Source organism: Arachis hypogaea, chromosome 9 (genome assembly GCF_003086295.3).
Source record: "Arachis hypogaea cultivar Tifrunner chromosome 9, arahy.Tifrunner.gnm2.J5K5, whole genome shotgun sequence".
Taxonomy (NCBI): domain Eukaryota; kingdom Viridiplantae; phylum Streptophyta; class Magnoliopsida; order Fabales; family Fabaceae; genus Arachis; species Arachis hypogaea.
The window spans coordinates 2603881-2615632 of NC_092044.1; the positions used below are offsets into that span (position 1 = coordinate 2603881).

The following is an 11752-nucleotide window of genomic DNA, read 5'->3' on the forward strand; positions in this document are numbered from 1 at the left end:
AGATAACGTAGACAAATGACAGCTGGCCAAGGTAAAAGTTTTTCCAAAACAAAGGATTTTTCAACAAGAGAAAAAGATCAAAAAGGTTTTCTCAAAACCTAAAAGGAAAGCATGCAGGCCAATGTAAACCTAAAACCCTTATCCAAAAAAGGGTATTTTTAATTTCCAATGTAAACCTAAAATCCTTATCCAAAAAAGGGTATTTTTAATTTTGTTTACGACCACAAAGGGCCAAAAAGTGTCAGGAAGAAGGAAGGTCACCACAATAAATATAAAAATTGTTTAAAAAACGGGGGACCCATAGGCCGGGCCCCCATATAGCCATCATAAAATTAATTAGAAGAAGGAAGGTCACCACCACCAAGAGGAAGATCATCACCAGAGCTAGGGAGAGTAGTTGAAGCACCATCAGGACCAGGGAGAGAAGTCGGAGCAACACCAACGGAAGACGGAGCGAGTTCATCGGGACCCTTCTCAGGAGCCTTTGAAGAACTCGGGGGCATCTCCTGATCGAGGGGGGATTCCATTATCCTTTGACCCCGAGTCTTCAACTCGAATTCGGAAACAGATCGGGGAGGAGAAACGATGGCCCCGTCAACAACGATCTTATCAGGATCCAAAGGAGAGAGATCCAAGCCGGGAGCAATGACCCCAACCTGTTCTTTGAAGATCCTCCACGCCTCCTCGGCCCCTTCGGTGATAGAGTCTTCAGCTCCACGTAGGCATTCCGAGCTCCCACCAAATCCTTCTTCACCTCTACAAGGTCCTCGAACAAGCTCATGTAACTCTGCTCCGCCTTCTCCCTCAGACCCTCCGCCATAGCACACTGGCCCATCAACTTCTTCTCCTTCTCTCGGAGACGATTCCTCTCCTCCTCCAACTCGGCGAACTCCTCCTTCAATCTCTTTTTTCCTTCTTGATATAAAAGAATCCTCCCCTCTAGCTCCTCAATCCTCAGGGATGAACCTAAAGAGTTGAGGAGAGTCTTCTCAAAAATATCCAAAAGCTTCGTGCACACCCCCGCCGCCCTAACACTCCCCTGAACCAGAAGATTAAGGTGGTTTCGAACGGAAGCATTGTCCATACTTATACGGGTATGAGGATAGATATAATTTCGAACGAACTGAGGCGCATTAGACTTGGCCTCACCCTCAAAAGAAAAGCTAGACTCTAAAGTCTTCCGATTCTTCTTCTCTGACTCAGGGGAAGATCGGGGAGGAGGGGATGGAAGAGAAGAGGTTGAAGAGGATATGACGATAGGTCAGGTGGGGGTCCCCAAGTTGTGAGGAGGAGGAGGAGGGGGAGGAGGAGAAGGAGGGCCAGCAGCCCTAGCACCACCAGCCCTGGCGCGAGACCTCGACTTGGCCTCCTGGACTCTATGATGAGACTCCCGGGAATTCTTCTTCGCCATTTCTGCAAAAAAACCATTAGATAGAAAGTCAGCATACAAGTTGGAGAAGACAACTCGAAAAAACTATCAGGTTGAAAACATAATATAAAAACATAACGCTACCTAATTGGGCATGCACAAAGGTCAGAGACCCCCTGCAGGAACTTTTTCGTCTCTAAATAAGGAGCTCTTCCCCATGCTTCTCGGAAGAACCCCACGACGGCCGCCTCCACCTCATCCAGGTCATCCAACCCATATTTTTCACAGGGAGAAGACTCCGACCAGTACAAAGGAAAGCGAGGAGAAGAATTTTGGTCCAGAAAAAAAGGGTGGTGACCCTCTACAGATCGTACTTTGGAAAAAAATTTTTGAAATCGTGGAAGGATTCGTCAAAAAGGGTGAAAACTCTCCGACCTTATATGGCCCGGAAAGACACCCATTGCTGTTTGTTATTTTGCTCACTAAAGGGTTTGGTCATGTGAAAAAGATAAAAGAAGATCTTTAAAGAGGTCAAAAAATCCAATGCTTGGCTAACAAATTGATAAATCTTCAGAAAACTCCAAGAATTGGGGTGAAGTTGGGTAGGGACAACACGACAATGAGATAGAACGGCTATCTCGAAGTCGAAAAAGGGAAGAAAAACACCCAAACATGTGAACAGACTATCATACATAAAAAAGAAATGAAGGTCTGTGTTAGAAGCCCTCCCAAAACAAACCCAGTCTACTGGATCCGGGGCTATCAATTCATACTTCGACTCATCCTCAGTAGAAGCACAAATCCTATGATGCGTGCGAAGGTCAGTAATATAGTCAGTATCCACAAAAGGTTCTTCCCCAAGAACCGTAACATCTACCCATTGAGCGAGAGACTCTATAGAAGACATCTTTTTCCTAAATGAAAGGGATTGCGAAACCTACAAAGGAAAAAGAAAAAATGATCAAAAACAGGGTCTCTAAGGGGCCTGGGGTTAGATCATCAATAAAACAAAATCACTAAGCCTACGGCCAGCACTCCTCTCAAAACAAAAAACATGCAAATAAAAGAATTTATAAAAGAGGAGAAGAGAAAAAACTGACATTTACTTTTGAAGGATCAGAGGTGTAACAGCAGTTGATTGAAGAAAAAGGAAGCTTTCTTTCAGAACAGAGTATGTAGGTGAGAAAGTTTTCAGAAACGAAACAAGGGAAGAGAGGAAAAATTATTTATAAGCATGTTAGGGGCATAAAGGTAAAACGACACAACCATTCAAGAGCTGCACGGTTACCAATGTAACCGCCCCCGCGTGTAAATTCTCAAACCTCTAAGAGACACGACGTTTGATTAGACGCAACAGTTAAAAAAATTTAAATCACCTCGGCTCCCGAAAATCACATCGGTTCTTCAACAAGTCGGCTACAATCCCGAGCTGAATACTCGAGCCCAATTCGCAAAGGAACTTGGACTCGAGTAGGGGCACTGTTCATACCCTTACCCAATTACAAGGCCCAGATCCAAATAATACGTAAAGGCCCAATCCACGATATTAGCCTTCCCCTACAACCGACCTCCTCGTAAGAGGTCGGGTTCGACATAGGTTCCACCAGTAAGAAGTCGGGGACGAAGATTAGCTGACATGTAACACTCATTCAAATAAGTAACTGCCCCTAAAATCTCTTAACCCCCTTCTACAAGTCAAACCTCAACCTCCCTAAGATAAAGGGACGGTTATCCTCCTACAAAGACGGAACCACTCCAACGGCGGTTATGGGTTCACCACTATAAGTACACTGACACCCCTCAGGTATTTAGAAGGCCCATACTCTAAAAAACTTGCTTAGACCCTTGCTGACTTAGGCATCGGAATGTCTTTGCAGGTACCACCCCCCATTCTCTCCAATACACAAGTCGGAAGGAGGCTCCTAGGAGTGAATCCGCTCGAAGGCTTCTTCCGCTAGACGATTGGGCCAACTCAACAAGTCCAGTCCATCCATTTCCGATTATCCACCGTAACAATCATCATATCCATATACAATCTAATTATCGACTTTCTAAGGTTGTTAATTTCAGCTCTCACCCTAACGAATATTCAGGTTCAACGTCACTTTCATACTTGCATCATATGAGTCTATTCCCTCGCTCAAAATAGCATTATGTCCTATTAAAAGTGAATGTTACAACAAGTTAACATTCAAAGTAACTTTTGTCTCTATACTCATTTTTTACTTCATCAAACTAGACAAAATACTGGCGTCTTAGCTTAAGTTTCTGCTTTGATGATGATGAATAGAACATGACAAGAGTATTAAAGAACATTACCAATAGATATAGTTTGAAACCAAATTCAGTTTACATATACCTTTTACAAATGAAATCGAAAAAATAATCTTTTTAAATTCCTCCCTATACGCGACTTTAACAACAGCACTTTAATATCATGATAGTATTTGCCATCATTAAAAGAGTATTTTTCTTCTTCTTCTTTCTCTTCGACGTAGCTCCAGCTGATAATCTACCAATGTCACTTAAGCCGTTCTCCCATAAAAGTACTTTCTTCCAACTTCAAACCTAGACATGATTTTAATCTTTCATTCTTATTGGCACTTCTAGAGAATATTGTAAAATTAGAGTTTGATCAATTTAAGGCACATTAAAAACTAGATTTTGTTTTTGATATTGGAGTAACAACGGTGTTTTTTCAAAATATGGGTTGATTGGGGTATTATTCTCAAATGTGAACCGTTTAATTAGATAAACAAAAATCGGACTGTCTAATTTGTGAGAAGTGCAGAAATCAGAACGAGGAATTTGTAAGAGAACAGAAATCGGACCGAGAAATTTCTGTTAAAAAAATTAAAAAATTTGAAGTATAGAAATCGGACTCTCTAATTTATGTATCTTTCACACTTTTAAAAAACACCAAAAATTACAATGTTAAGATATATTACTACTTTTACTTCTATATACAAAAAAAAGAACCCATTAAAAACACTCCACCTTTTACTAATAATCTTTTGTTATTTTTAAAATAAATTTTTTTTTTAACTTTAGATACCCTAAACAATGACAAAGAGCGTTAAGTCACCGTTTTAAATTTATCGGAAACTGAACTCCTATAATGGTAGGTTAGTTTTGTCCATTATTAGTAATTTTGGTATATACATTAAAATTTCAATTATCTTGTGTGTATTTTTATAATCTCAAAAATTTTTTATGTGTATTTTTGTCCATTTATTTTATTATTAGTTACCTTTCAAAAAAAATTATGCTAAATTTAGTATTTGTGTTAAATATTTCTTATATGTACTCTAATGTTTATAAATAATATATAAGAACTATGCAAAGTACACACAGATACACACGAAAAGAAAACCACTTCCACTTGCAATTATTATTTAATTTCTTCGATAGAATTTCATTACTCCCTTTCAATCAAAATTATTTGAAAATATCCTATCGTCTCCATTTATAATTGCAAATGCATAGTTGTAGGCACTAGGCATAAGGTATATTCTAGTAATTAATCATATTCAGTACATTCATAGGAGCATACACAAATAGGAAAACTACAATGACCAGAGGATTTGGGGCCAAATTGATCCAAGCATAACTTTATGCAAGGTTCATTGGATATTATGCAATGTGATTCCATCAACACTTCTACACACGTCTTTGCTTCAGCCACTTCATTTCTCCTTGAAACAACTGCAAAATAATGCAACAACGTAACATAGTTGTTAAAGAAGATCATGTTGGGAATAAGACACAATTCCCCCTTGAGAAAACACCTTTGACAGAGAAATAAAATAGACACAATCACAACACAAGAATTTAACGTGGAAACTCCAATTACCGGAGAAAAAACCACGGCCGTTGTCAAATGACAACCAGAGAATATCACTATGTGAAAATTGTTACAACACATAGACTTCTTTCTCTCACCGGCACCCCAGTACACCCACACTCTTTCAAAGCAAATATCTAACTACACCTCACAACACTCTCTAATCAAAGAGTACAGAGGAAAAGAAAAATCAGATACAAGCTTAAAGTGTTTCTGACTGGTGCAAAAACAAATGGAGAACTTAGCCTCATATTTATAGCCTAGGCCACCCACTCCATTTGCTATCCTAAGCAATGTGGGACTAATTCAACCAAATCCTAACAATCTCCACCTTGATTGAAATAGTCACACATCTTCAGCTTCCATTGTCAACACCGACAATTCTTTGCTGCCATTGTCTATACCGACAATCATAGTTCAGAGAACTATCATACTCCACCATGAAAGTATACTCACTTGGAATTAGACCACTCCAAGAATTTCGCCTTGGTACAGATCGAAACCTTGCTGAAAATTCATGGTGCAACTTCCAAATTGGCTTTTCCTGGAAGTTCTTCAGCCATCGACCTAACTCCGCCACACACCTTGCATCTCAACGCCAACCAATGCCCGTGTGCAATTGTGGACCTGATTGCCACAACTCATCCTTATCCATGGCAGTGCGGTAATACCATGAGGATACTTCTTGTCTTCTAGAGAACATCATCTTCTCTCATAGAGAGAGCAACCAGAGATCTTCTCCTTCAACGCCTTGTGCAAACCTGATTGTATCAACACATCCTTGACTTGTACTTGCCACAAGCCAAAATTGATTCTTCCATCAAATTTCTCTATTTCAAGCTTCACAGCACTTGAATATCCTGACATTGTTGCAACCGTATACTGGAATATTATAACTCAACTGTAGACCGTGCACTAGGAAGGGTCCCCAGGAAAGAGAGGTGGGTCACAATGGACACACTTAAATACCAAGTCTTTCCTTAGCCAGAACCTTTTCCAAACTGCACTCTCACAGAGTCACACTGCCTTCCAGCAACAACAACAGCAACCAAAGATCAACCTCAAGCCACAGGACAAAATTCTTTTCTGATGTGGAAGGTCAGACTAGGCTGCAACCACAGAGCATACTAAGAATAAATCCCACCGAACCGAAGCTCTGATACCACTTGTTGGGAATAAGACACAATTCCCCCTTGAGAAAACACCTTTGACAGAGAAATAAAATAGACACAATCACAACACAAGAATTTAACGTGGAAACTCCAATTACCGGAGAAAAAACCACGGCCGTTGTCAAATGACAACCAGAGAATATCACTATGTGAAAATTGTTACAACACATAGACTTCTTTCTCTCACCGGCACCCCAGTACACCCACACTCTTTCAAAGCAAATATCTAACTACACCTCACAACACTCTCTAATCAAAGAGTACAGAGGAAAAGAAAAATCAGATACAAGCTTAAAGTGTTTCTGACTGGTGCAAAAACAAATGGAGAACTTAGCCTCATATTTATAGCCTAGGCCACCCACTCCATTTGCTATCCTAAGCAATGTGGGACTAATTCAACCAAATCCTAACAGATCAATATGCTAGATTTAATTAGAATATATTAAGTTTTCAATGAATAATAGAACAAAAGCATGAATATATACTCCACAGAAAAAAAAAAGGTATGAGATATGAAGGATGATGAACCAGAAATCGAAAGGAAAAGCAAGGAAATCTTTGCTAGAGTTATTGACTTAGCCATCTTTTTAATAAGCAAAGTGGGAATAATTCTTGATCTTAAATATACTCTTATGTATGCGACTTTAAAAAGTGATTTGTTAAGAAAAGTAACTATACATTTTTTTATTTGATTCTTTCTATATTATGTTATCACATTATATAAAATATATGCAAAAGTAAAGTTATTTAATTTGATAACAATAAGAATTAAATAAATAAAAGGTAGGAATCATTTTTATGAAAAGTAAATGAAGATGTAAATTGTTCTTATTCTTATTCGGGTGTGTACCATCCCTAACTTTTCATACATGCCATGCGGTTCCAAACTTCATGTTATGACTTTCCATATATACTATTAGGTTTCACTAATTTAATTGTTAATTTGTTATAGTAGTTATTAAACTCACTAATATATAGTTTTGTTAACTTTTCATAAATATTAAGAGTTACATACTTTCATAACCTCTCATAATACCATAATTTATTTCTCTCTCCTTTTAGAAATATTTTATCTATGATAGTTAAACTCAAAAAAAATAAAATTGAACATAGAATAATTAATTATAAATACAACATTTTCCATCATTGGATTTGTATGACATCTTTCACTATATAGGTTTTCGTTATACGAATTTTAATGAGAGACTAAACTACTATTTTGAGCTCAAAAGATTATTTTTTGATAAAATGATTTCAAGTTCAAAAGACTTGGTGATTTTATCATTATTATAAATAATCAGATTTTGATGAGATATATTTTGCAAATCTGCGTAAAAAAACTTTTTATTTTTTAAATTTAATGATTTCACAGTAAGTGAAATTTTTTGTAATTCTTTTACTTGAATGGCAAAAATTTTAAAAACAAATTGAAAAAAGTTCTAAAAATTAATCTTTTACCTAGATTATTTTTTTATTTATAATTTTTTTATATAGTAAGAATACATAAAGAATACATAAAAGTAATAACTCAACAAATATTTTTTATATAGTAGAAGTACATAAAGAGTACATAGTATGTAAGGGGTAATACCCCTCGAAGCTAGTTGTTTGCCGCTGAGGGCAATTGAAATTGTTGACCATTTTTTCTTGTGATATCCAATTAATCACTATTTGCGGCCTCAATTCTTATGTTGGTAAATCTAGCAATATCAGCAGCAGAGATACCAATATAGTCATAACGTTCAACACAGCGCGATCCTCGTAAGAGCACCGTGCACGGAAGATGATCCTGCAAGAGTGTCTCAAAATTTGGAAAGTTATGGACATTGATTCCAATAAATGGAATCGGAACATCTGTCAATTTTTTAGCTTCCTGAGTCAAAATCTCACGATCAGCAATAGTGGGGTTACTCCACTTGGCTAAAACCAGAAAGAATAAATCAGACATTAGCATGTTTGGAAGTTGGGGATCAAGTTCTTTCCTGTCTTTAATAACTCTCTCCGTCTTTCTAGATCCTCATATGGCTTCTCGTCTTGCTCGTTATCCTGTTTGTTGGAAGAGAATTCCGGATAGAATTCTTCCTTTTTAGAAGAACTTCTTGTTATCTAGATTATTTTTTTATTAGTAATTTTTTTATATAGTAAGAGTACATAAAAAATATATAAGGATAATAACTTAACAAATATTTTTTATATAATGAGAGTACATAAAGAATACATAGTATATAAGAATTGTTAACTTTTCATAAATATTAAGTGTTACATACTTTCATAACCTCTCATAATACCATAATTTATTTCTCTCTCCTTTTAAAAATATTTTATCTATGATAGTTAAACTCAAATAAAAAAAATAATATAGAATAATTAATTATAAATACAACATTTTCCATCATTGGATTTGTATGACATTTTTCACTATATAGATTTTTATGATACGAATTTTAATGAGAATAAACTACCATTTTAAACTAAAAAGATTCAATTTTTGATAAAGTGATTTCAAATTCAAAAAATTTAGTGATTTTATCATTATTATTGATAATTAGATTTTGATGAGATATATATTTTGAAAATCTGCATAAAAAAATCTTTTTATCTTTTAAATTTAATGATTTTACAGTAAGTGAAATTTTTTGTAATTCTTTTACTTGAATATAAAAAATTTTAAAAACAAATTGAAACAGTTTTAAAGATTAACCTTTTACTTGATTTTTTGTGTGTCTTTTCTCAATCATACAAAAAATTGAATCAAATATATAAATCATTTGCTATTTATGAAAAAAATGTGTATTCTGTCAACATGAGATTATCATTAGAGAGTCAAAATATAATTTTTTTAAAAGAATATTTTATTAAAAGTTAAATTTTTTAGGAGACAAAATAATAATTTACTCTCGATGATAAGTTGATAACTGATAATATTTATAATGTCTATATCTAAACTCATTTCTATAAGTCTTTTATCATATTATTATTTAGAAAAAGTATAGGTAGATAATAAAAATATTAAATAATATGAACAATAGATATATTGGATGTTTATTTCATTAAGTATGCAGATAGTTATTCTAATATTAAGATTTAGATGGGTAATTTGGAGGTGTAATATATTTTTATTTGATTAGTGGTTGTTCATGTTGTTCAAGAAAATTATTTGTTACCTATTATAACCCATTTATTTATAGATATAGGTATTATTGTTAATTGTTATTTTTTTCAATAATAGTGTAGTTAGCAATTTTTTTACCAAATAGCAGTTGAGTTAAGGCTATTGTTTCATTATTAAGTAATCAGCTTTTTTTTTTTTTTGTTGGACTGTAGTTTTCTGCTCTTATAATTTATTCTATCTCTTATAAATAAATGAGTTGGGCCAGATGAAGCGCCAGCCCATAGAAAAGCCCATTGACAATATGAACCAAGTGTATAGTTACCATAATACCCTCAACCCTAAAATTGATGCCAAACTAACCAACACTGACACTGTATTTCGCAGTATTCACTTCATTGTCGTCATCGTCAACTCCCATATATTAATATAAGAAACAACCTTTCTTTTCGCCGTTTCTCTTCCAGCCACATTCTAGGGTTAGGGTTTCTTCTGCATCTGCTTCAATGGTAACTCTCTTCTCTCTCTCTCTCTCTCTCTCTCTCTCTCTCTCTGTGAATTTGGATCTGAATGGAAAATTGAATGAGTGAGTGCAGGGGAAGGGAACAGGGAGCTTTGGAAAGAGAAGGAACAAGACTCACACGCTCTGTGTGAGGTGCGGCCGCCGCAGCTTCCATCTCCAGAAGAGTCGGTGCTCCGCTTGCGCTTTCCCTGCTGCCCGCAAGAGAAAATGTATCAACTTTTTTTAAAAAAAATAATAATTCAACTTTTTTGTCTGCAACTTATATTGTAATTGTAATTACTACCTCAAATTGTAATTGTAATAATTAAAATTTTGGGATTTAGATAACTGGAGTGTGAAGGCCATTAGGAGAAAGACCACCGGAACCGGTAGGATGAGGTACTTGCGCCACGTCCCTCGCAGGTTCAAGAGTGGCTTCAGAGAAGGTACTCATTTTCTTTTATTTTTAAAATTCCCATTTTTATTGTTCCATTAAACAGTTCTATTATTATTGTCATTGATGATTATGATTATTAGTTCGGGAGGAATTATGACATGCTATTAGTATTTATTAAACTAAACTGTATTTTATGTGTGACTCTAAAGGTTATTGTTATTACTTATGATCAGGCACAGAAGCTGCACCAAGGAAGAGGGGAGCTGCTGCTACTGCCTAAGGCTTTCAAAGATTGTTTCTTTTACTCAATTTATAGGATTGCAAGAATTTTATATATTGAGGCAAAGTTCACTGAGACATTACTTATCAATTTTGATTTCCTTCTACCTTTATAATTCTTCAACATATCAATACTGTAAGACTTTTTGTTTGTTTAACGAGAGTTTTTTACATCTAAATTTTTGCTCTGAAGTATGTTGAAGCTGTGTTGATTTATCTGCTTTGATCTTACACATGCATAGTAGTTTCTCCCGCAGGCCTCGCTTTTCCGCTGTGTTGATCAGTCTTTCTTAAGTGTCTAAGTGATTACTGATTGATTCAATGCGGATTCATATAATGTAAATTCTCTAATGTTGAATGTGGCTAATCTATAATTAGATTTTGTAGTAATATGTCTTTGCATATTTGTGTAATTGAATTATTTCAGGTGGAGCTATGTGTCTCGGAGTTTTATTTGCTGCTAATATTTTTCCTCTGCACTAGTTACTTTGCTTGACTTGTTTTTTCTCTAGTTAAAGCAACCAACATAGGTTTTAATATAAGAAATGAGAACCTGGTTGTAACAAGCTCAGGCCACTAGGCATAGAAAGTTAGAAACTAAAGTCCAAATGCACAGCAACCAAGTTAATATATGAAATCCAATCGTATTACCTAGAGAAGAAAGGAAAGCGATAAATGAGTTTAGGCTTTTGGGTGGTCTTGGTAAATGGTAGATAAACTTGGCTCCTTTTGGAGTTTACATAGTAAACTAAGATTTTAGCCCCAAAGAATAAACTATTGTATGTAATATTACCATGTAAATGTAGTTTACTTTTTTTTAAAAGAATTTATAATTTTTTTAATTACAATATTGAATATAGGGCATTCAAGAGTCTGGAACCAAAAGATTTTGTCGAATTGACTCGGATTGGTTGGGTGAAGTTATGTTTTATAATAGTGTTATATTTTTATATTATATAATGTTATTTTTATTTTAAAATAATTTATTTTGATATAAATGTTATATAATATTTATTAAATTTTAATCTTTAATAGTAACATTTTAATGATGTTATATAAAACTTATAAAATTATATAACT

General features: G+C 35.0%; 1 protein-coding gene and 1 long non-coding RNA gene across 2 annotated transcripts; one reads left to right on the forward strand and one right to left on the reverse strand.

Annotated features, from left to right (window-relative positions):
• Positions 1 to 4724: 4724 nt before the first annotated feature.
• Positions 4725 to 7106, reverse strand: LOC112712851 (uncharacterized). The gene is made up of 2 exons (XR_003157930.2): positions 6914 to 7106; positions 4725 to 5074 (listed from the first exon to the last, which is right to left on the reverse strand). It is a non-coding gene; the product is annotated as an uncharacterized lncRNA (long non-coding RNA).
• Positions 7107 to 9840: 2734 nt separating this feature from the next.
• LOC112709887 (large ribosomal subunit protein eL37x) lies at positions 9841 to 10851 on the forward strand. Its single transcript, XM_025761873.3, has 4 exons — positions 9841 to 10003; positions 10091 to 10226; positions 10341 to 10442; positions 10627 to 10851. The coding sequence occupies exons 1-4, from the start codon at positions 10001 to 10003 to the stop codon at positions 10671 to 10673; spliced, it is 288 nt and encodes a 95-aa protein (XP_025617658.1). The 5' UTR covers positions 9841 to 10000; the 3' UTR covers positions 10674 to 10851.
• The last annotated feature ends 901 nt before the right edge of the window (positions 10852 to 11752 follow it).

Coding starts and splice junctions, on each gene's coding strand:
- LOC112709887 (XM_025761873.3), top strand. Junction 10,227..10,340: donor TGCTGCCCGCAAGAGAAAAT/GTATCAACTTTT, acceptor TTTGGGATTTAG/ATAACTGGAGTGTGAAGGCC. Junction 10,443..10,626: donor CAAGAGTGGCTTCAGAGAAG/GTACTCATTTTC, acceptor ACTTATGATCAG/GCACAGAAGCTGCACCAAGG.